This window comes from Littorina saxatilis, linkage group LG2, assembly GCF_037325665.1.
Source record: "Littorina saxatilis isolate snail1 linkage group LG2, US_GU_Lsax_2.0, whole genome shotgun sequence".
Taxonomy (NCBI): Eukaryota; Metazoa; Mollusca; class Gastropoda; order Littorinimorpha; family Littorinidae; genus Littorina; species Littorina saxatilis.
The window spans coordinates 89,692,649-89,717,381 of NC_090246.1; the positions used below are offsets into that span (position 1 = coordinate 89,692,649).

A 24,733-nucleotide genomic window follows, 5' to 3' on the forward strand; every position below is an offset into this window, starting at 1 on the left:
TCTCTCTCTGTGCGTGGTGTGTGTGTGTGTGTGTGTGTGTGTGTGTGTGTGTGTGTGTGTGTGTGTGTGTGTGTGTGTGTGTGTGTGTGTGTGTTTTAAATGAATAAGGTCAAAACAGTGACAAGTTACAAGTGCTTTCTTCAGTGGGGCTTTATTAATACCTGAAAGCCAACTGTAAAAATAAATGGTGAAAACAGTGACACATCTCAGAAACAAAACCAAAGATTCCACAAGCAACTACGCTTTTGTTAAAAGGATTCCAAGTAAATCTTAATAAATGTAATGTTTAATATCGTCGCGATATAACCTTCGTGGTTGAAAACGACGTTAAACATCAAATAAAGAAAGAAAGAAAGAAAGAAATTTTAATAAAACCCTCTCCATTAAAAAAAGAAAAGAAACAAAATTAGACAATTTGTCTCGGTGGTCATAAATCAAGATCAAATCTCCATAAACATAGATTGTAGGCAAATGTTTTGTTTCAATTCGCTGCATGTTTATTGTAATCTTCACCACTCGCAGAAAATTAGAACATAGGGGAAGGGCTCCTAATATGGACCGGTTCCTAATATGGATCACCTCCTGTTCTCACAAACTAACGGCGCTACAGCGCTCAAAACAATTGCATTGGCTGTATTCACCCTCTCTGGATAACTTGCACATGTATGTCAAAACAGTTGCAGAAACACAAACCTCAAAACCGTTAAGCTTTTTCACTTTTTTTTCACTTTTGGCAGGGTTCACTCTAAATTTGCCGCCTAAAACGGACTCGTTTCTGTCCACAGCCAAAGCTTTTATCACACAAAAATTGCTAAATATGACAGCTACGACCGTCAGTTTGTTACATTTTAGCAGTGTTGACCCCGAGTTTCTACTGCAAACAAAAAAATAATAGCACAATCTCAAAGTATGTGTGAGTCCCCTAATATGGACCATCTTCAACAAATCGAAGAAAAAAGCTAAAGGCTATTTTCATGAATTCATTAAGAAGCTTGCTGAAAATAACCTATAACTAGCCCTCAAGATTTCAAAAACAATAAAACAAATAGTCTTTTTTTCGTGGTAGTTGATAATTTTACTTATTTTCACTCTTGTTTTGATAAGCTTCTTTAGTTTTCAGGTGTGCTTAAAATAATGCCCTCATAAACCTAACAAAGATAAATCTAAAGCATTATTTTAATTAGTCTGACTTGCACACTAAGTTGTATCATGTTATTATGAAGTATAGGGGGCTTTTTACAGTGACTCGGACCGGGACGGTTGGCCTAGTGGTAAGGCGTCCGCCCCGTGATCGGGAGGTCGTGGGTTCGAACCCCGGCCGGGTCATACCTAAGACTTTAAAATTGGCAATCTAGTGGCTGCTCTGCCTGGCGTCTGGCATTATGGGGTTAGTGCTAGGACTGGTTGGTCCGGTGTCAGAATAATGCGACTGGGTGAGACATAAAGTCTGTGCTGCGACTTCTGTCTTGTGTGTGGCGCACGTTATAATTATGTCAAAGCAGCACCGCCCTTCGTGGTCGGCTGGGCGTTAAGCAAACAAACAAACAAAATACAGTGACTCGTGAAGGCCGCTTCACTGGTTCATATTAGGCGCCCAGGTTCCTCATATAGACCATTGGTGATTTGTTTCTGTATTTCACTCTAATTTGGCCTAACGGTTAACCTAAGAGAGAAAGACTACCAAACACAAAATGAAACTTCTTCGCAAGAAAACAAGCTAGTTATCACCGTCGCGATATAACCTTGAATGGTTGAAAACGACGTTAAACACCAAATAAAGAAAGAAAGCTAGTTATCAGCATGAAACAGAAAGTGGTCCATATTAGGAGCCTTTCCCCTACAGTCCTCAGGTAGATTTGCTCTTCACAAAGATCTCTTCCTTCTACACGTCATCAGTTTCCCCGCATACTCAAAAACAGGTGACGTGTTCGTTTCCGTAGGATAATTATAGCCGTGACGAAATATGTTTATCTTCCTGACATGTTTTTCAAAAAAACAAAAAGTCTCTCCGACAGTGTTTTGAGTTTTGCTTATCTGTCAAAATCACGTTTGAGATATCCGTGTTTGAGTTAGCTATTTTTTGACAGTTTGGATTATCCGAATTAGAAATAGTCTGGCGGGGATTTGGTTTTGGTTTCAGATATCCGAGTTTTTTGCTTAAGCGTGTTTCGTTTAGGCGAGTGCGGCTGTATATACACACACACACACACACACACACACACACACGCACGCACGCACGCACGCACACACACACGCACGCACGCACGCACGCGCGCGCGCACGAGGGTGTGACAGTGCCGCCTCAACTTTTACAAAAAGCCGGATATGACGTCATCAAAGGTATTTATCGTAAAAAGGAAAAAAACGTCCGGGGATATCATTCCCAGGAACTCTCATGTAAAATTTCATAAAGATCGGTCCAGTAGTTTAGTCTGAATCGCTCTACACACACACACGCACAGACAGACAGACACACACGTACACACATGCACATACACCACGACCCTCGTCTCGATTCCCCCTCAATGTTAAAACATTTAGTCAAAACTTGACTAAATGTAAAAACGGACAGTAAGAGCTATTAAGGAATACAACTCTGTCACACCGCATAAAGACCCTGACAGAGTTATCTCCCGTAAAACGTATATTTACACTTTCCTCGCAAAAACAAAAGCAAGCAGAGAATCGTTGAGATATTCCTCGGGATTCGTCTCAACCGCTTCCCTCTCCAGTCGCTCGTATAGTTCATCCACGAGAGCCTCTTTTTCGTCACTGCTACGCGTGTTGGAAAGAGCCCGGATGAAGTTCCAGTTACTCCAGCATCGGTGTTGTCCAATGACCGTCCTAGCCCAAGATTCGCGATCATCCACACCTTCTGAAAAAAAGAAGAAAAGACATAATTATAGAAAAGACGGAAACAAAGAGACAAGAAAGGAAGGAAGGAAGGAAGGAAAAAAGGAAGGAAGAAAGGAAGAAAGGAAGAAAGACAGAAAGGAAGAAAACAAGAAAAAAGACGGAAAAAAGACAGAAAGAAAGAAAGAAGAAAGTAAGAAAACAAGGAAAGAAAGAAAGAAAGAAAGATAGACAGAAAGACAAAAAGAAGGAATAAAAACAGAGGAAAAAGAAAGAAAGCGAGACACAAAAATAGAAAGAAAAGGGAGTCATTCACTTCATATTCAATCTCTTGGGAGGAGTTGAAGGTGTGTGTGTGTGTGTGTGGGGTGGGGGGGGGGCACATGGAATCGATGTAGAAGACTATCTTCCATCTCCTCACAAACATTGACAGACAAATATCCCACGATCAACAAACAAAATCATCAACGTTTTCATCATTACATCCACCATCACCTCAAAAGCAACAACCGATCTGATCGTACCCTTTTCAAAGACGAGACTATCTTCCATCTCCTCACAAACATTGACAGACAAATATCCCACGATCACCAAACAACATCATCAACGTTTTCACCATTACATCCACCATCACCTCAAAAGCAACAACCGATCAACTAACCCTTTTCAAGTCTCTCTCTCCACCGGAGATGCGCCATAGAAGGGAGATAAACCAGCTCAGCATCAATGAGTTGCAGCCCCGCTTTAGTCACCGCGGAGTTGCTTTCCGTGAAAGGAGCCGTACATTCTTCCAGATACCTACAGCAACGATGGAAGTTGGTGTCCACAAACTCTTCCTGGAAAATATGCAAATATTCTGAAACCTTTCAAGCATACTTCAGTTGGACTTTTTTCAGATTTAGAAACAATTGGGAATTAAACGGGAGTTGTTGTCATACATTATGGAAAGGGAAAAGGAGTTTTTAATGTCTGGCCATAAATTAAAGAAGTTAGCACGATCATATCAGCGGAAGATCAAACATATTCTGCTACCATCATGCATTATTTTCCAACACTGTTCGCTTGAGCATCATGTCTCGCGTTACTAATACGTTTATTCTATCCAGTTTTCAAACAAATAACATCAAACACCCTTTATTTGCCGGTTTTAAGCAAAACCAAACAGAGAAAATCAATACTCTTCAAGGTCGAAGGACCAGCCTTCAAACATTTTGACAAGGGGAAGAAAACGACAGCAACTATTTGGAGGCAAAGCCAGTCAAACATGGTTAAGCATTTTAGAACTAACCAGAAGCCTATCATAATAGAAGCAGCTAAGTACTATTACCTGCAGTCGACACGCGATTATACATATGCCCTTTGACCTTTCCATGGGAATATCCATGACTAAAAATAGAATACGGGATTGTGGGAAAGCTGTTCAATGGCACTCATGCATGCACTATATTCGATTTTCAATACACGACTCAAAATCTTTGGGATAAATCAAAATGAAAAAAACACAAGTATATAGATTGGAGAAAAGAAGAAAAAGTTGAAAACCGTTTGGAATGAAGCAAATGAATAAAATACAAGAATTACGAGTTCAGAAAAAAATTAAAAAAATAAAATTGCCTTCGAAGCGAATCGAACCCGGGACCGCAAAAGTAAGGACTAGTGCACCGTCAATCGGGGACTCTACCGACTGTTTTGTCGAACTGTAGTCAAAGGAGATTTTAACTTAAAATATTACATTTGAGTTCTCGAGCGTGGCGATGACTCAGTGACTCTCCGTTCGTATTTGTGTACTGTTCTCCATATCTCACTGTTCGGGGCTAGTTCAGTAACTGACCCTACGCTCCCGGTCATTTCGTATAATTTTGGAAAGCAATATAAGTAGCGATAATTTTAAGCGAGACCGACATTATTGATACGAAATGCATTGACCAATCGCCGAAAGGCGCATGAAAGGATATCCCAAAATCCTCTATTCTCGATGACATACTAAGGAGTTAGTTCGGGAGAACGACGATTCTATGGACGGTTTATCATATAAAGGGAAGCAAGTGGTTAAAAACGGGCGTCGATAGAGCCAATGAACAATGTTATCTACTTGTAGTATTTCATCCACTTGTGAACTAACCTATTAGCCCTACAAAAACTGCTATGGGTACAAAAAGGTTCCTAAGAGCAAACAAGGAGACAGCAGCAGCCAGACCCCATCACAAACAGAACTCTAGCCGACGACGTAGACGAAATGTCGAGCTACTATACATAGCACGCGCTCTTCGCCGGCAGGCAACTCTGCAGAGCCTGCTGTGAAGGGAGATTACTGCATCACCCTTTCATACAGAGAATCATTCGCATTTCATTTCAGTTTCACACACCTGAGTTATCTTTCCCTCATCGCGCATGCGCCGCCACATTTTCAACATGTCTTCTTCCGGGTTTTGAACACAATGGCGGAGGCCTTTAACTCGCTTCTGAGGGTCATCGGCTGGCATGGACACCGCTAGAATCCCTCCTGAAAAGAAAAACCAGTTCCTGATATCAGTCATGGTGCCGAACATTATTTTGTTGGCCAACGCAACATTGTTTTGCATGAACATGTAAGCGCCGTTCAAAGCGTTGATTAACACTTGTTTTGTTGGCAAATACTTCTGCGTACATCAAGTGTCAAACACGACTAATTCTGACTGGTCGAAATGGAATAAGCAAATGCAGTCAGCTCTGACGCCCAGACGGTCCTCTCTTGTTAAAATGACCTCACCTATCATTTTGCTTTAGTGTTGGGAAATGTTTCTGTCGAAAACTAAAATCTCTGTCGAAAAATAATCTACCACCGAATGAGGCAAAGAATGTGTACCAGATTTGAGCTCTTTCGCGCGGAGGAGAAGAAAGGTCTCCCAGTCGATAGCAGCCTGTGCTGCCACCAAGCGGCTTTCCTCTGGCGTGGCGTTAGGGTAACGGTGAAACGAGTCCTGGAACTTGGTGGCTCTGAAAATAGTGATACATAGTGATAAATCTGATATAAACAAGTAATTATTCTCGTTTGTGAGATGAATAGCCTAGTTACACTTTGGTACAACTAATATAAATATATCTCCATCCCCCATCTCTCTCTCTACCCCCCCCCCCTCTACCCCGAACGAAAAATGCCAATTTGTCTCAACAAAACTGCCAGGCAGTTGTTGTTGAATAAGCAAAATCGCAGTGAAAATTAAAGCGATATATTTGACTTGGTACATTGATTCATTCAATACTCACGGCTTGGTTATGCCTAAATTTCACACATTGCAGTAATTTAAAATTGTCAAAAGAACTTGTCATTTTAGGGTATTTAGACAACTTTTATAGGGATGCTGTTTTAGATTTGTTTATTCTCCTTGTCAAACAAAGTATATTTGGAGCCAAATTAAATAAGACAGTCCCAAAACTAAATGTTTTTTTGTGAAAATTGTCAAACAAAGGTTTTTGATCGAAAAGTAAAATGCTAGTGTAAATAATTATTATGGTAAATTTGCAAAGGATTGGTGTTTATATAAACATTTTTTTAATTGATGCCATAGGATAATTGTATTGATTGATTCAGTATGAACATTTTTGAATGTGATACTCCCTGTTCCATTTATTCATAACACATATTATACAGACGCATATAATTGTACCCCATGTATATTGGGAGGCTAATGCAGTCATTGTACCAGTGTATTTCAAAGTGTGACCATCGTCCCCACCTACCCCCCCCCCCCCCCACCCCAGTTACCCCCCCCCCATGTCCCCTGTCCTTTCAACCCACCCACCGTCTTGTATATACATCAGGAGCGGATTAGGGGGGTGGTTACAGGGGTTCCGGAACACCCCCCCCCCTTCGGCTGTAAAAAAAAATGTTTGTGACTGTTGTTGTTGTTTTTGTCTGTAAAGCCAGGGAAGTGTTAATTGTTTAATCAGTATCATGTTTGTACAGTTCTAACTGTCACTCCTATGCGACATGTCTTTCTTCCAACCATACTGTATGATGTCGGGAGCAGATATCAATCAATCAATCAATCAATGAGTCTTATATCGCGCATATTCCGTGGGTACAGTTCTGGGCGCTCTGCAGTGATGCCGTGTGAGATGAAATTTTATACGGCCAGTAGATTGCAGCCATTTCGGCGCATATTTACCTTTCACGGCCTATTATTCCAAGTCACACGGGTATAGGTAGACAATCATTAACTGTGCCTAAGCAATTTTGCCAGGAAAGACCCTTTTGTCAATCGTGGGATCTTTAACGTGCACACCCAATGTAGTGTACACGGGGGGAGGTTCGGACACCGAAGAGAGTCTGCACACAAAGTTGACTCTGTGAAATAAATTTCCGCCGAACCTGGGATCGAACTCACGCTGACAGCGGCCAACTGAATACAAATCCAGCGCGCTACCAACTGAGCTATATCCCCGCCCATGGAAGATACATTGCCATTATTTAATACTAATTTTAAAAGAAATAATGAGTGGCTGCTGACACCAGTTGATCATGTTTAAAATCAAGGATAAGCCACAAATTGTTTATAAGATAGCTAAAATTCTTCAGCTTCAGGGGGGCTTTGCACGCTAAAATACGCCCGTTTTCCTTTCGCCTTCCGAACACACACACAGACACACACACACACACACACACACACTGAGAGAGAGAGAGAGAGAGAGAGAGAGAGAGACAGAGACAGAGAGAGAGAGAGAGACAGAGAGAGAGAGAGAGAGAGAGAGAGAGAGAGAGAGAGAGAGAGAGAGAGAGAGACTCTAGACTTGTGACTGTCTTTGTAACCGAGACCCAAGACTTTGCCAACACAAATTAGGAGACTGGACAATGACGCTACGAATATATGACGAATGGCATGACGTCAAAACTAAAGACATGCTGAGGGCAGATGAACCAACGTTTCGACAGCCCAGACGGGAAGGGTCCTCGATAGCTCAAAGGATATCTACTTTTGTCGGCTGTTTTTAAGTTTGCTTTTTCAAAAGTACCCTATGACACGACTCGAGTGGCAAATAACATACCCCAGGGCAGGACTACCGGGATCGATGGGGGTTGCGCAACACCCCCCCCCCCCCCTAGCCTAAACATGCAGGGGAAGGGCCCCTAATATGGACCACTTTTTGTTTATTGCTGATAACTAGCTTGTTTTCTTGCGAAGAAGTTTCATTTTGTGGTTGGTAGTCCTTCTCTCTTAGTTTAACCGTTAGGCCTAATTAGAGTGAAATAGCTTTGATAGACCTTCAGCAAAAATTAAATACACAAAAAAATCACAAATGGTCCATATTAGGAGCCTGGGCGCCCAATATGGACCAGTGAAGCGGCCTTCACGAATCACTGTAAAAAGACCCCTATACTGCAAAATAACATGATACAACTTAGCGTGCAAGTCAGACTAATTCAAATATGCTTTAGATTTAGCTGTTTCGGGTTGATGAGAGCATTATTTGAAGCACACCAGGAAACTGAAGAAGCTTATCAAAAACAGAGTGAAAATAAGTGAAATTATCAACTTCCAAAAAACCCCAACTATTTGTTATATTTTTTTGAAATCTCGAGGGCTAGTTAGGCCAAAAAAAAAAATAGGTCTGTTTACGGTAACCCGACCGACCCTATTTTTTTCGCGCGACCCTAGACTTTTTTTTGGCATTTGGGGAAAAAAAAAAAAAAATCTTGTTTTTTTGGCAAAATAACGTAAAAATATGGTTTTTTGGAAAAAAAAAAAACAAAAAACAAACAATCCCGACCTACCGACCCTATTTTTTGGGCCTATGTTACCGTAAACAGACCTATTTTTTTTTTTGGCCTTATAGGTTATTTTCAGCAAGCTTATTAATGAATTAATCAAAATTGCCTTTAGTTTTTATTTTCTTCGATTTGTTGAAGGTGATCCATGCCCCATATTAGGGGACTCACACATACTTTGAGGTTTTGCTATTATTTTTTGTTTGCAGTAGAAACTCGGGGCACACACTGTTAAAATGTAACAAATACTGTCTTAGCTGTCATATATAGCCATTTTTTTGTTATGAAAGTTTTGGCTGTGGACATAAACGAGTCCGTTTTAGGCGGCAAATTTAGAGTGAACGCTGCCAAAAGTGAAAAAAAGCGAAAAAGCCTAACGGTTTTCAGGTTTGTGTTTCTGCAACTGTGTTGACATGTGCAACTTATCCAGAGAGGGTGAATAAAGCGAATGAAATTGTTTTGAGCGCTCTAGCGACCTATTCTCTTTTGTATTTACGTTAATTTGCCTTTACATGTATCGGATGATAAAGTCAAATGCGAGTTTTTTGCAGACGATTCGTCTATTCATACCAGTAACACCTCGTTGGAATCAGTAAATTCTTCCCTGAAGAACACTTTGGACGAAGTTGCGAAATGGTGCACATCAAATGCCATGATACTGCACCCAGAAAAAACTAAAAGCATTGTTATTACCACAAGACAAAAGCATCAGATAAGTCCTCTTAAATTACAACTGTCCTTAGGTACAACTCAAATACAGCAAGTTAAAGAACATCGCATACTTGGTGTAACTGTCGATGAAGAAATGAAATGGCAAACACACATAAGCAACCTCTGCAAAGTGTTATCAAGGAATTTGTATTTGTTGTCAAAACTCAAACATAATGCGAAGTCTGAAACATTAAAAATGTTCGTTCATGCTCATATAATGCCTCATATTAATTTTGCTTCGACATTGTGGGATGGCTGCAGTGATGTTCACTTATTGAAACTCAATTCTTTGTACCGTCGTGCTGCAAAACTTATCATATATGAATCGCACATGTCTACAGAAATGAAGTTAAACAGCCTTAATTTCCTTCCCCTAAAAACCCACCTTGCATACAATAAGGCTGTCTTTATGTATAAATTAGTTCATGGTGATGTGCCCAGTTATGTGCAATCCTATTTTACACATGTTACGAAGAGGTATGGGTCTCAAAATTTACTTCCTCCAATTCCTCGTATAGATCTTTATAAATCCAGCTTAGCTTTTTCAGGATCATCTCTGTGAAATTCTTTGCCAATAGAAATCAAACGATCCGCATCATTAAAGGCCTTTAAAAGGCAGTTGCACACATATTTGATCACACTATAATAATAATAATAATAATAATGGACATTTATTTATCGCCCCTTCTCACAAGAGCTCACGGCGATTTACATATTACTATAAACTGCCCCTGATGTTTAGTTTCCATTGTGTACTCGGATAATGTATGCAATGCTCTTAAGTGTTTGTTTGTTTTTTAAATATTGTATATGTAGTTAATCTGAATGTGTAATCCCTCGTCCCCCTTCTTCTTGAAACTTTAGCTGCCTGTATATATGGCCCTGTTCGGCAATACATTGCTGTACTTTTTTAAGAAATGTAAAAAGCATTTACGTTTGTTTGTATCTGGTTTTGTTTTATATGACTTTGTGAGTCCAATATTTGGTATGTTTATACTCGACCATTATTTTGATGTTTTATTAGTTTAATACTTTGATGAGGTATGTGCGCAGTCTTTGCTTTTGTTTACAATTATTCTCTGTGTATGTTCCAAGGACAGGTTGGAAGATTAGGCTAAGCCTAAAACCTTTATCCTTATGTAATAAAGTTCTGAGTTCTGAGTTCTGAGTTTGTCAGAACAGGAGGTGGTCCATATTAGGAGCCGGTCAGTCCATATTAGGAGCCTTTCCCCTTCCTCACTTATTTAAAACATTTTTTATTATTGTTTATTTTATGCCGTTTCTTGCAAGGAGCGACCATTTTCCTATCTCAGAATATGACCTACCCATCAGCTTCAGGGGGCTGACCCCCACAAGGGGAGAGCCCCTTGACCCCACCACTGGCAACCCCCCCTCCCCCTCCTGTTAGCCTAGTCCGGCCCTGTACCCTGCAATTCCCATCTCAGTCGGTGAAGCCGTTTTATCATCATACCCACAGACAGACACACAGAAACCAGCTTGATAAGTTCGATACAGGCTTCATGAAGCATAATTACATTTCACAGATGTTTTTTCATTGTAAGCATATTTTCAGCGACAAAGTGTATATTTTTGGAATCAGCAAATGATAAGGAACAGAAACATGATACAGTGGAACCTGCCCTTAAGACCACCTGTCTAAGGAGACCACCCCAAAGTATCACCAAGGGTTTTTACTATATATACATGACCTGTGTAAAGACCACCTGCCTGTCGAGACCAAAATCCACCAAATGTCGGTCCCAAAACATGGTTTCAACCTGTCGTGAGAGACCACCCGACGTCTTTTCCAAAACAATCTCACTTCATATTACAGGGCAGAACATGAGGTCAAGAACTGTGACTTAAGTGGCCAGTGGACACAGAGGCGGTGAATCGCTGGCATGTGTAATAAAGTTTCAACTTTTATTTTCAACAACAAATAAAAAAATATTGTTAAATTTAATTCACTTGATAAAAGGTATTTCAAAAAAGTTTTAAACAGCTGTTGATAGGGGAAAAAAAATATATAGACAGCTGATTGTAGGGTTCTTTATTCCCACGTAATGTTACGTGGAAATGAACTCGGCCATAAATCGAGAACGACTATTTTGGAGATTTGATTTCCACATTGTAAAACAAGTTATTTTATATTTTATTTTTTCAACGGAACGAGTTGATGTGTATCTATTGATGGAACCCTGCATTCCTCTCTTTATTGTTCTTGTATTTTTTTCTTTTTTACATTTAGTCAAGTTTTGACTAAATGTTTTAACGTAGAGGTGGGAATCGAGATGAGGGTGTGGTGTGTGTGTGTGTGTGTGTGTGTGTGTGTGTGTGTGTGTGTGTGTGTGTGTGTGTGTGTGTGTGTGTGTGTGTGTGTGTGTGTGTGTGTGTGTGTGTGTGTAGAGCGATTTAGAGAAAACTACTAGACCGATCTTCATGAAATTTTACATAGGAGTTCCTGGGTATGATATCCCCAGACATTTTTTTATTTTTTGGATAAATGTCTTTGATGACGTCATATCCGGCTTTTTGTGAAAGTTGAGGCGGCACTGTCACGCTCTCATTTTTAAACCAAATTGGTTGAAATTTTGGTCAAGTAATCTTCGATGACGGCCGGACTTTGGTATTGCATTTCAGCTTGGAGGCTTACAAATTGATTAATGAGTTTGCTCATTAAAGTTGTCATTAAAATCGATTTTTCGCAAACAAATTTAAAATTGATTGCATCGTATTCTTCATCACTTTCTGAATCTAAAAGATATTATACATATGTCATGTTTACTCTTAAAATGTGATCACAATTAACGAAAATAGATTAATTGTGTAACATACGTTCAAGTGTTTCTGGGAAGATGGGTGTTTGCCAAATGGCGAACCTGTCTAAAAAGACCACCTGTCTAAAGAGACCACCTGTCTAAAGAGACCACTTTTCTCTCAGTCCCTTGGGTGGTCTCTTTAGGCAGGTTCGACTGTAATTTTATGTGTCTTCTTCAAACAATAAACAAAAGTCGCTATTTAACGGTTTTCTTCATTTTAAGCCCATTTTTCAGTCAAACACAACACAACTATATATTTTCAGATACAGCTGGAGGCAATAAAAGATACAATGAAGTCACTTTTGTAATTCCGATTTCGATTTTGTTGAAATCGAAAAAAATAGCTAATTTTTATTGAATATTTCATGAGCTAATTTTTAAGTTAGCAAGCTGAAATGCAATCCCATAGTCCGGACTAAGTTTGAGATGATGTGACGAAAATTTCAAACAAATTGATGAAAAACTGTAGCCGTGAGAGCGTCGCCTCAACTTTTACAAACGGTCAAATATGACGTCATCCAATAGCCCTATCCAAAATCGGCGAAAAAAGGTTTAAAGCACATGCTCACAGAAATGTCTGTACCAATTTTCAAAACAATCCGTTTGGTAGTTTTCGATAAATGCTTTTTACACACAGACAGACACACATACATCGGGAGACAAACCTCACTCTCCGCCAATGTTAAGACATTCAGTCATTACTTGACTGAATGTAAAAATGAGCAAAGACAAAAAAACAAAAATAAATAAAATACTCACGGCTTAGACAAGTACTGAACAGCCAGAAATGAGAAGATGACGTCAGCAGATTCAGGGGGCATAACTGGCTGGTAAAACCCGGCTGCTGTTGCCGCCACATACACGTCGCTGAAATCTTTCAGGTAGGTCCTGGGGACTGGAATCAGTCCTGGAACAGAATTTAGCTTCATGTCATGCTGTTGGACAAAAGAGAGAGAGAGAGAGAGAGAGAGAGAGAGAGAGAGAGAGAGAGAGAGAGAGAGAGAGAGAGAGAGAGAGAGAGAGAGAGAGAGAGAGAGAGAGAGAGAGAGAGAGAGAGAGAGAGAGAGAGAGAGAGAGAGAGAGAGAGAGAGAGAGAGAGAGAGAGAGAGAGAGAGAGAGAGAGAGAGAGAGAGAGAGAGAGAGAGAGAGAGAGAGAGAGAGAGAGAGAGAGAGAGAGAGAGAGAGAGAGAGAGAGAGAGAGAGAGAGAGAGAGAGAGAGAGAGAGAGAGAGAGAGAGAGAGAGAGAGAGAGAGAGAGAGAGAGAGAGAGAGAGAGAGTAACTTTTATGTGAAAGGTGTAAGTTACATTGCCGTACCTTTCAACCTGTTCTTCGGCAAATCTATATCTATATACGGCTTGTGTGTGTGTGTGTGTGTGTGTGTGTGTGTGTGTGTGTGTGTGTGTGTGTGTGTGTGTGTGTGTGTGTGTGTGTGTGTGTGTCTGTCACTTCGCGATGCACGGCCAAAGTTCTCGATGGATCTGCTTCAAATTCGGTGGGCATATTCAGGTAGACCCCGGACACAATCTGGTCGATGAATTTTTTAACACGTGCTCTCAGCGCGCAGCGCTGAACCGATTTTGGTTTTTATGGTTTTTCTGTACATCCATTCCCAGTAACTCTTCCTTATCTTCTCCAGTGTTTTGCGCGTTTATCTCCCTTCCTTCGTGTGGCGTCAATCGCGTACAGTGCGCCACTCATCCGGCGAAGCCGGCGTACGGTGCGCCACTCACCATTCGGCTCTACTTCTTCCCGGCGAAGCCGGGTATTCATCAAGTACAATATATATAAGTGACATAGATATCAAGGAACAATACAAGAAGAGCAAACGCTCGATCGAGTCACTTTCGCAGTTCTGAATATTATATGAGGCATCAGATGGACAGGAAGAAATTGCTATTCACAACACAATGAGTCACGTTCACATAAAATTTGAGCCCGGTCACTTTTATAGTTTCCGAGAAAAGCCCAACGTTAAGTTGTGTGTTGCCGAACAGAAAAGGCTAGTTATCTCCCTTGTTTTTCTGATAACGTTCGTAAAAGGCTACAGATGTAAATACTTTGATGTAAAGAATAATCCTACAAAGTTTCAATCACATCCGATGAACTTTGTCAAAGATATAAAATGTCTAATTTTTCCTTTGACGCTGACCTGTGACCTTGAAAAAGGTCAAAGGTCAACGAAACCATCGTTAAAGTGTAGAGGTCATTGGAGGTCACGACTAAACAAAATATGAGCCCGATCGCTTTGATAGTTTCCGAGAAAAGTCCAACGTTAAGGTGGTGTCTACGGACGGCCGGCCGGCCGGACGGCCGGCCGGCCGGACAGACTAACACTGACCGATTACATAGAGTCACATTTTCTCAAGTGACTCAATAAAAGAAAGGTTCACTTTACCATACATACATGACATAGTTAGATGTAGCAAAAGAAAGAGCAGAATGCGGCAGACAGACCAAGACAGACAAAACGACAGTGTGCTTGTGAGTTTGTGTGTCAGTGTGTGTGTGTGTGTGTGTGTGTGTGTGTGTGTGTGTGTGTGTGTGTGTGTGTGTGTGTGTGTGTGTGTGTGTGTGTGTGTGTGTGTGTGTGTGTGTGTGCGTGCGTGCGTGTGTGCGTGTGTGTGTGTGTGTGTATGTGTGTGTGTGTGTGTGCGTGTTTGTGTGTGTGTTTGTGTGTGTGTGTGTGTGTGTGTGTGTGTGTGTGTGTGTGTGTGTGTGTGTGTGTGTGTGCGTGCGTGCGTGTGTGCGTGTGTGTGTGTGTTTGTGTGTTTCTTCGTGTTTGTGTGTTTCAGCGCGCGCGTACGCATTTGTGTGTGTGTGTGTGTGTTTGTGTGTGTTTGTGTGTGTGTGTGCGTGTGTGTGCGCGCGCGCGCGTGTGTGTGTGCGTGTGTGTGTGTGTGCGTGTGTGTATGTGTGTTCGCGCGCATGCACGTTGTAAGCACAAGCGTGTCGACAACGGTAGTTTATGCTCCTGTCTTAACAAAATCACCCGTTCGTGCCAGTTACCATAGACACGCTTGAAAAGCGAACCGAAGTCGTTGGTTGGCTGATCTTCATACATCACCTGAACTGGAATGTTTCCTTGGCGCTGTCTGACCCGCCCTGTGGAGAAACAGAATCTATCAATGTCATCGGCATCATCGTTATCAAAGTAAAAGAGTTGTCGTAGACCATCTAGTTGTTGTAAATCTCTCTCCATCTTTCTTGTCGCTATCATCCTCCTCCCCCTCCTTCTGCTCGTAGTCTTCATAACTGTCATCATATCTGTCGTCGTCGTCATCGTCATCATCATCATCATCATCATCATCATCATCATCATCATCATCATCATCATCATCATCATCATCATCATCATCATCATCATTACAGTCGTCGTCCTTTTCTTTCATTTTCTTTGTCCTCATCTTCCGTATTATCATCGTCGTCGTCATCGACCTTATTGCTGTCGTCATGGTTTTCGTCGTCGATGTGGTCGTCGTCACTGTCGTCATTGTCACCATCGTCGTTGTCCTCAATAACTGTTTACTCACCGATGATGTCCCCGATGAGAGGTATTGACACAAAACCGTCCGCAGTACCGTAGTCCCCGATAGTAAACACGCGACCTTTGTCTCGCATCGGTATGGTATCTGTAAGTGAAAGAAATAGAGAACACTGTGTGCCTCGCTGTGTGATACCAGATGTCCAAGAGGTTTTTGTTTTGTTTTTGATATCGAAATGCAAAAGCGAGCTTTTTAATACTTGAAAAGCAACGAGACATAACCTGGTATCACACAGCAAGCATCTTACATTCTGTATTTCAGTGCCTTCTGCTACAAACGTTCCAGAGTCGAAGCGTCCAAATCGAAGACGCGTCTTATGGAAGCTCTTTCTCTTCCAAAGTCTCGTGCAATCTTTGATGTCAAAGCAATAACACGTCTAGAAAGTATAGTGTGATGTGTAAGTTCTCACAATTTTTATTAAGAGGAAACTGCAAATGCAAAAGTATTTCGAGAAAGACGTTCGGTCTGTGACTTTGTCAACATTAGCAATGGAAAAGTAGGTTCCTGCCAGATTGTAGATTGACACGAGCTCATTTACATGATACACAGACGTGTGAGTATTATGGTTTAGTTATGATATGGGTGGTCTCCCTCACGTATGTAGGATAAACCATTTTGCCCAGCGCAGGTAAGAAGACAAATATAAGCAACACATAGACACTTATTATGTACACTGCCTCTCTATACAACGGAAGGAGGAATATACACGTGAGCACATAATTATACATACCCTCTGTCTTTTACACAGATAAACAGATATACACGCATGCACGCACACACGTACAAAGAGACACACACAATCATCCCCCTACACAGACATACGCAGACACAGACACATACCCACAGACACAGATCGTCGCGATATAACCTTCGTGGTTGAAAACGACGTTAAACACCAAATAAAGAAATAAAGACAGACACAGACGCACGCACACACACACAGACACGCACACACGACATAAAAACTCACCGACAATATCCAGAATCTTTTCCTTTCGAACATCAATACTGGCAGTGTTCTGTTCCCCCATGGAGCTGCCATAGTCTCCGCTCCCAGGTTTTCCGTAAACACGAAAATTCTGCGGGGTGTTGCTCGCCATTTTCTCAAAGTAATCTGAAACACAGAATTAAATAAGAAAATGTGCTGTTTACTCCCATTTTTCCGTCGAAATTTTGCGGGAGTCGCTCGTCAGTGTTTGAGTAGCCTACTTCCAAACACGGAATTAATAAGAATATGCTCTCCACTTCCACTTGTCCCGTTCGCTCAGACATTTTGCTTGAGCTGCTCTTCGTTTTCCGAGTGCTCTTTATAATCACAGAATTTAATAAAAATACACACTTTACTCTGTTTCCTTTTCTATATTTGTAACTCTAATACAACAAAAGTAATTCTTGATTCGTAGTTTCCCCGTATACATCTTGCCATTAACTCCTGAAGAAACTTTGGTTTCTTCTGTACAGAGATTGGAAAAACAGACTCTTGAAAAATGTATTCTTTGCCATGACTAGAAAATCGTATTTCATTGAACACTTCACCTGGATATACGCAAGATTACATCTGATGTTATTCATTTATGAAATAATTTGAATTTACTTATTATATGAGAAACATGTGATGATTTTTCACGACATCACTGCACAGAATGTGTACCGAATTCAGTACAACGAAGGCAGCCCGTACGCCGTATAAAAAAAGCGTATCCGGACGTCTGGCAGAGAACATTTTTAATGATTTAAAAAAATCAAAGCAACTTTTATACAGTGCTCAAAGCTGTGGTCGATTTATGACTTTCTGGGGCTACGAGGTTGAAAATATAGGGATGAAAATCATGTACAGAATTCTGTACAGCAAACGCTACCCGAAACACCACCTATACGCACGCCGTGGATCGTGTAACTCTGCATTTGCGCCACCGCAACTTTTTATCGCTTCACGCCGACGAAGAGGCAAGCTGCAAGGTAGGTCTCTCACAGAAAATGAAAATGTGTAGGACTTTCAGGCATCATCTAGATTCTTCATTAGTACATTTTAAAGAAGTATATACTCAAGGTCTATACGTGCTTTTTTAGTCGAAATGTCAGGTTTCGGCAGTTCTGAAGTCCGATTTCTGCTGGAATTGTAGCTGAAATTGCACGATTTGTCCCTTCCTTCGTAACTTCAACGAAACAGCACTAGTTGATGCATTCCCGTGATGATATCCTGTGAGCTAAACATGTCCTTTGTATTCTTGATGAATGCTGTTGCACAATTTTGTCTTTGGGTGACGCACGCGGCAAAAGAAAACACAAACAATTGGACTTCATGTTATACGCCACCGGTGCTTGGTGTAATTCGCCACCGCAATTTCACGTCTTGGATGTTATTCGCCACCGCAACTGTCTAATGAATTGCATAATATGTTGAAGAGTTCAGTGATTCTGTCACTTCCAATTGAAAATATTGATTTGGAGTTGTTCAGTTCAGTGTATAGTTCAGCTTTTGTAGAACACGTTTCTGAGACGCACCTGGCGGCGTTTCACTCCCACATTCTTCGTCATTCTTCTTTCCCGAAAAACGTCACGTCTGTCAGAGGCGTTCTTTTCTCTTCCAGCGTCAAACTGATGAGTTTTTGTGTTGTCGCTGGTAATAGGAATGACTGAATTTTAGAATTATTTCACACACATAAACACCAACGAAGCTTAAGAATTTTAGAATTATGTGGTATTTGGCCCCACAATGTTTTTAACAGGAGCGTTCCAGGCCCAGTTTCAGACTCAAGTGACCACAAATCAAACAGGAAGAGGTAGGTTCCATATTGTCAAACTTAGTGATTTCAGCCACTGAGTGTTTATTGCTAGAATGGCAAGAATCGCTGCGCTCTTCAATCACATATGCTTCTACAATAACTTTTCTGACGGGATACGAGTGGTTTTGTTGCAGATGGATTTGGAACAGTCCGGGCAAACCATTGACAGCTTCCTTGATGTCAGTGATGTGGTAGAAGTTACTACTCGACCACCAGTGACTTCGACACCGCAGAAAAAGAAGTCAGAGCAAAAGCAGTGTTTATGCCCAGAATGTGGGAAAACATATAAACACCACCGAACATTAAGAAACCACAGGCTCTTCCATCACACAGAGGGTGGGGGTCCAAGGGTTACCTGTGGGATGTGCAAAAAAACATTCACGAGGTCTGCAGACCTCCAGTCACATGTGAACAAACAGCACATCGGGCAAAAACCATTCGACTGCTCCAAGTGCCACAAAAAATGTTCGTGCAAACGCAATGCAAACCCAAACCGCCACACATGTGTGCAAATCACTAAGTACGCGTGTGATGTCTGTCGCAAAGAGTATAAACACAAATCAACACTCAAGGCTCACACCAACACACACACACACACACTTGCTCACTCCTGCCCAAGATGCTTTTATCCTTTCATGTACAGGACGCAGCTTTTACGCCATTCCAAGAAATGTGTTGCCTGAAATGTTGTTTTCAAAGAATTTTGTTTTCAGTTCTGCAATGAACACTTTTGAATAGATCCAGCATATTTTGCTTATTATTATTATTATTATTATTTTTTTTTTAGCTTGAAAAAGAAGCACTTATCTGAAGTAAGTACGCTATCCATCTTGCCATTCGTCGCCTTACACTAAGTAATGTTCAAACCATGCGGAACGTTTTTGTACATTCTTGTATGTGTAGTCAATCTTCCGAATCTAAATGAATGCATAAGAGAACATGAGGACAAACTTTTCATCAGCGTGCCTTCCTAGAAGTGAAATCTCATTGGTGAAAACGTTGGTCTTCATGTTCTGATGTGTCTTTATTTTGCTGCGTAATCTGTTCAGATCATCACCAGCAGTCATCGATGCATTTCCCACTTGTAAATATAGTATTTTTTCACTCTTACGGTAAGCACTGTAATATTTCCTATTGATGTCATCATACCCTAAACCTCTTGAATCTCACAGTCCCAGGGACTTTTTTTTTTGGGGGGGGTCATATTATATATATATAAGCACATTCCAGTACATGTGGGTTATACACTCAAGTACAGATAAGCATACTTTTCATACAGAAGAAGAAGAAGAAGAAGAAAAAGAAGAAAAAGAAGAAAAAGAAGAAGGAGAAAAAGAAGGAGAAGGAGAAGGAGAAGGAGAAGGAGAAGGAGAAGAAGAAGAAGAAGAAGGAGAAGGAGAAGGAGAAGGAGGAGAAGAAATACTACAGTTTGATTTGTCAACTCATGGTGCCTTTAAATCCTTTGCATAGGCAAGATCACGCCACTCCCCTGAGTTTAAAACTTGCAGCACAAAAGTTAAAATGCTCCTATCAATTGCTGTCAGTTTTGTGACAAAAATAAAGGTTTAAATGCCTCCACGATGTTGATGCGTTTGAAAATAACAATTTGCGTAGTGCGGTGGCGAATAACAAAAAATGCGGTGGCGAGTTACATCTAACATTGAATTGATGCGGTGGCGAATTACAGAGAGTTGTTGACACTCTGTTTTTATCTGCTTCTTGCAAAGTATATATGGAACTATATACAGAGAAACTACACGTGGAGATTCATAAAACATTAAAGTTATCAGTGAACATGTCCAAGAATAACCAGTAATCTCCGTTTTGTTGCATTTGACGCAGAAACTGAAAATATGCCCAAAACATGAAGAAACGAGAAACAGATCGTCACGATCACCAGGGCCATCAAAGCATCAAAAAATATATACAGAAATATAGCTAAGGATATAAGTATGTGAAATGCAACACTTGAGAACATGCTAAGTGCCTAGCATTCTAACAATTTAATTTATCATTCGAGAGACCTCCCTCGCAGCTTGCCTCTTCGTCGGCGTGAAGCGATGAAAAGTTGCGGTGGCGCAAATGCAGAGTTACACGATCCACGGCGTGATGCGGCGTGTATGACCTTGAGAGCTTCAGTCAACGCTTGAATTTTGCAGGGATAACATCCGGTTTGCTCTCTCAAGACTGATCATATTTTATCTTCAAGAGAGATCAAGGGGAACAAATAAACGCCCCGGCGAAGACTCGAACTCTCGACCTCGAGACTTCGTGTCTGATGTCCTAACCACTAGGCTACTGCACCAATTGAGAACAAGTCGCGTAAGGCGAAATTACTACATTTAGTCAAGCTGTGGAACTCACAGAATGAAACTGAACGTAGTCCGCCGCTAGTGCAAAAGGCAGTGAAAGTGACGAGCCTGTTTGGCGCGGTAGCGGTTGCGCTGTGCTTCATAGCACGCTTTACTGTACCTCTCTTCGTTTTAACTTTCTGAGCGTGTTTTTAATCCAAACATATCATATCTATATGTTTTTGGAATCAGGAACCGACAAGGAATAAGATGAAATAGTTTTTAAAACGATTTTGGAAATTTAATTTTAATCATAAGTTTTATATTTTTAATTTTCAGAGCTTGTTTTTAATCCGAATATAACATATTTATATGTTTTTGGAATCAGAACATGATAAAGAATAAGATGAACGTAAATTTGTTTTGACATGTGCAAGTTATCCAGAGAGGGTGAATACAGCGAATAAAATTTTTTGAGCGCTCTAGCGCCGTTAGTTTGTCAGAACAGGAGGTGGTCCATATTAGGAGCCGGTCCATATTAGGAGCCCTTCCCCAAGGTAGGCATAATGCAATGTGACATGATGGAACCCTTGAAATAAGCTTGACCTGTAAATGTAAACATCACACACAATTGTATACGCTAAGTAAAGTGTTAATGACTGTGAAACTAGCTATGCAAGATCACATCACTCAGCATGTTTCGAGAGCCAAGTGTTGGTGTTGTAACGCAACAGAATGTAACATCACGCTAGAAACCAGTTAAGCCCAGGTCCCACTGTGACGAATTTTGACGGCGAACTATGACGATTTGGGATTAGTGGAGAAAATCGCCGAGATCGTTGTGGTTCGTATTACTTCGTTCTTGTTCGGCCGATTTTTCGCAATCATTCGTGGCAAACATCGTTGTGGCAAAATCGCAGTAACTCGTTATGGTTCGCCAAAATATTCGTGATAGTGTGACCTTAGCTTTACGTTTGCACATCTTTTGCTGTACGACTGTCTGGTACAAAGCAACATTTTTATTGTTAAATTGCTGAACTTTATCACAATCAGAGATTTTCCATTTTGATAAAGTCTATACTCAGGTGTGATGCAGAAAAAGAAAAAAAAACAAAAAAAAACCCATATTTTATGTTTTTGGAATCAGAACATGATGAAGAATAAAATAAAAGTAATTTTGGATCGTTTTATAAAAAAATAACTTTAATTACAATTTTCAGATTTTTAATGACCAAAGTCATTAATCAATTTTTAAGCCTCCATGCTGAAATGCAATACCGAAGTCCGGCCTTCGTCGAAGATTGCTTGGCCAAAATTTCAATCAATTTGATTGAAAATTGAGGGTGTGACAGTGCCGCCTCAACTTTTACAAAAAGCCGGATATGACGTCATAAAATACATTTATCGAAAAAAAGAAAAAAACATCTAGGGATATCATACCCAGGAACTCTCATGTAAAATTTCATAAAGATCGGTCCAATAGTTTACTCTGAATCGCTCTACACACACATACACACGCACATACACGCACAGACACAGACACACAGACACAGACACAGACACAGACACACACACACGCACATACACCACGACCCTCGTCTCGATTCCCCCTCTACGTTAAAACATTTAGTCAAAATTTGACCAAATGTAAAAAGAAGGAAACACATTGATATGAATTCATGTTATGTTATTCTTGAAGCAGCATGATTTATATCTCTATCCGCCCACTGTTCAGAAGTGAATACATGTATAACTATTTTCTTTGATGTCTGTTTTCAACTGCACAGAGCTTTGGAGAGATTCAATTACTGTTCTTGTCATTTTGTTTGCATGTTGTAAATAGAGATATTGCAGCTATTTGCATGGCGCGAATGTCGTGTAGCATGACGGTGTAAACGTGTACTGCGATTCCGTGAAACATGTTTGCAAATAAAGGCAAATTTAAATGGCAATTTTTACATTTTTGCAACGCATGAATGGTAATTCAAGCGTAGAATGATATAAAATTATTATTTTTTCTATCTTTGACAATACTGGTGGAGTGGCCTAGCGGCTAAGACAATCGGCCCCGACATTTCGAGGCCCCGATGCCTTGAATTCGAATCCCTGCCAATTCGTTTATTTTGTCTGCTCGATCCTTCTTGACAAGTATGCTCAGCTCTGAGAGAGCAAACCGGATGTTACCACTGCAAAATTCAAGCGTTGACTGAAGCTCTCAAGGTCATACACGCCGTATAGATGGGGTTTTGTGTAGCGTTTGCTGTACAGATTTTCAGCCCTATCTTTTCAAACTCGCGGATAGTCATAAATAGACCACAGCAAAAAGAAGAAAAGTTGTTCCATACTATCTTGTGTTTAAAGGGTTTAAGTGCTACCCCTAACCGTTTTGGCTCTACCCTCGTACACTTTTGAGTGATACGACCAAAAACGGGTTAATTTCAACCCCGAAGGAGCCTCAGTTACGCACCCCAATGACTACTGTGCCGGGTGCACGTTTTTTTCCCTCACACCTGTCAAGTTCCGTTTCACTGCATTCCTCAGCCAAGCTCTTTCCCGTGAGCGTGACAGTTTTAGAAAGCACAAGAGTTCAAACGAATATATTAAAATGTGACGATCACAAACACCTTGACGAATAGAGGATCATAGTGTGATACAGCTGTGAAAAATGTACGTTGAAAATAAAATGCTTTGCAATAACGCCCATCACGATCACGAAAACAAATGACGATCACGATCACGAGACTTGATTTTTTTGTCTTCACGGATCACGGGCAAAGTCCCATCACGATCACAGAAATGGAAATTTTGGCAATCACGGTCACAGAGAGGTCAAAAAACGCCAATCACGATCACGATTTTAAACACTTTGGGGCCCTCTTAATACAGCTTGTGCGTTAAACAAAGTTAATAAATGCATTGTTTACAAAAAGGTTGCTTAACTTAGGAGCTTGAGTTTAGTAGCAGTATAAGAGAAAAACAAGAGCGCACCCTCCACCCCGCCACCCTCTCCCACAAAGTACAAGCAAGTGTCATGCGTCTGTGCTTTCATTATGGCATTTTTCATTCTGCCTCCTTTACCGGAGGTTCGAAAGAGCTCTCTTCTCGATACACTCCATGAAAAATCCCACCTGTGCTACAAGTTGAACCAAGCGAGATAATACCAGCACTGCAAGTATAACTGCTTCATGTTGCAGTAGAAACAATTCGCACCAAGAAGAGACAGGGCCAACCAAAGAGGCCTTCGCTATGCTGCGGGTATCGTGATCCTAACGCAACTAAATCAATACCAATACAAAATACTTACAGTTTGAAAGCTGGAGCGAGGTTCAATCCGTCAGGGGAGCCCGTGTAACCTGCTACAGTTTGGCGCAAACTAACACGGCCAAACCGCGTTGTATCCACCGCGATGTATCCACAATATACCTTAGCGATCGCGTGTCACATACAAAGCTATTCACGCCAGCCAGGGGCAGACGCAACTGAATAATTTCACACGAGTACCATCTTAAAGGCGCAGTCCTTACACTGACAGCAGTTTGGCTTGAATAAAGGCGAACATCGGCAGGAATTTTTCTCGTGGAGCGACCTAAACTTGAACCCGTCGCTATTCTTGCATGTCTGTTTACTTCGTGTTGCACGCAAAACTTGAATTGAGCGACTTCCTTGCCGCGTGGATTGACGAAGTTGTTTTATTCTCGTGACTGAAAACACTGCAGTGCGTGCAGTTTTTGACGAGCCGCAGGAGCGGCGAGTCATATCACACCCCTGACTCTCTTCCCACACTGTGTTAAAAGAATGAAAGTTGTTAAAGTAGATTAGTACAATATTCTGCTGAAATGACTTGTTTCCAGCCTTTGTGATTTGAGCCCTGTAGGCCTACATGTATACTGTTCAAAAAAAGAAACGCATAGCTTGTAATATTTGGTTAATTTAGTTATATGGCTACAAGGATATCCACCAAACGGCAGAAAATGTTTATCTGGT

The 24,733-nt window shown here is 40.9% G+C and overlaps 1 protein-coding gene across 1 annotated transcript; it reads right to left on the reverse strand.

The window, feature by feature from the left end:
• Positions 1-485: 485 nt before the first annotated feature.
• LOC138960104 (uncharacterized) lies at positions 486-24,264 on the reverse strand. Its single transcript, XM_070331849.1, has 9 exons — positions 24,054-24,264; positions 16,643-16,786; positions 15,661-15,759; positions 15,137-15,232; positions 12,889-13,036; positions 5,699-5,829; positions 5,220-5,356; positions 3,515-3,689; positions 486-2,875 (listed from the first exon to the last, which is right to left on the reverse strand). Exons 2-9 carry the CDS (start codon positions 16,770-16,772, stop codon positions 2,649-2,651), a joined length of 1,143 nt encoding a protein of 380 aa, XP_070187950.1. The 5' UTR covers positions 16,773-16,786; positions 24,054-24,264; the 3' UTR covers positions 486-2,648.
• Positions 24,265-24,733: the final 469 nt, after the last annotated feature.

Bases quoted from the DNA above. Each gene is read 5' to 3' on its own strand.
- LOC138960104 (XM_070331849.1), bottom strand. From the start codon at position 16,772: ATGGCGAGCAACACCCCGCAGAATTTTCGTGTTTACGGAAAACCTGGG. The intron at 3,690-5,219 runs GTGTGTGAAACT...CATATTTTCCAG, and splicing joins ATGAGGGAAAGATAACTCAG to GAAGAGTTTGTGGACACCAA. The intron at 2,876-3,514 runs GTTAGTTGATCG...TCTTTTTTTCAG, and splicing joins GAGAGAGAGACTTGAAAAGG to AAGGTGTGGATGATCGCGAA.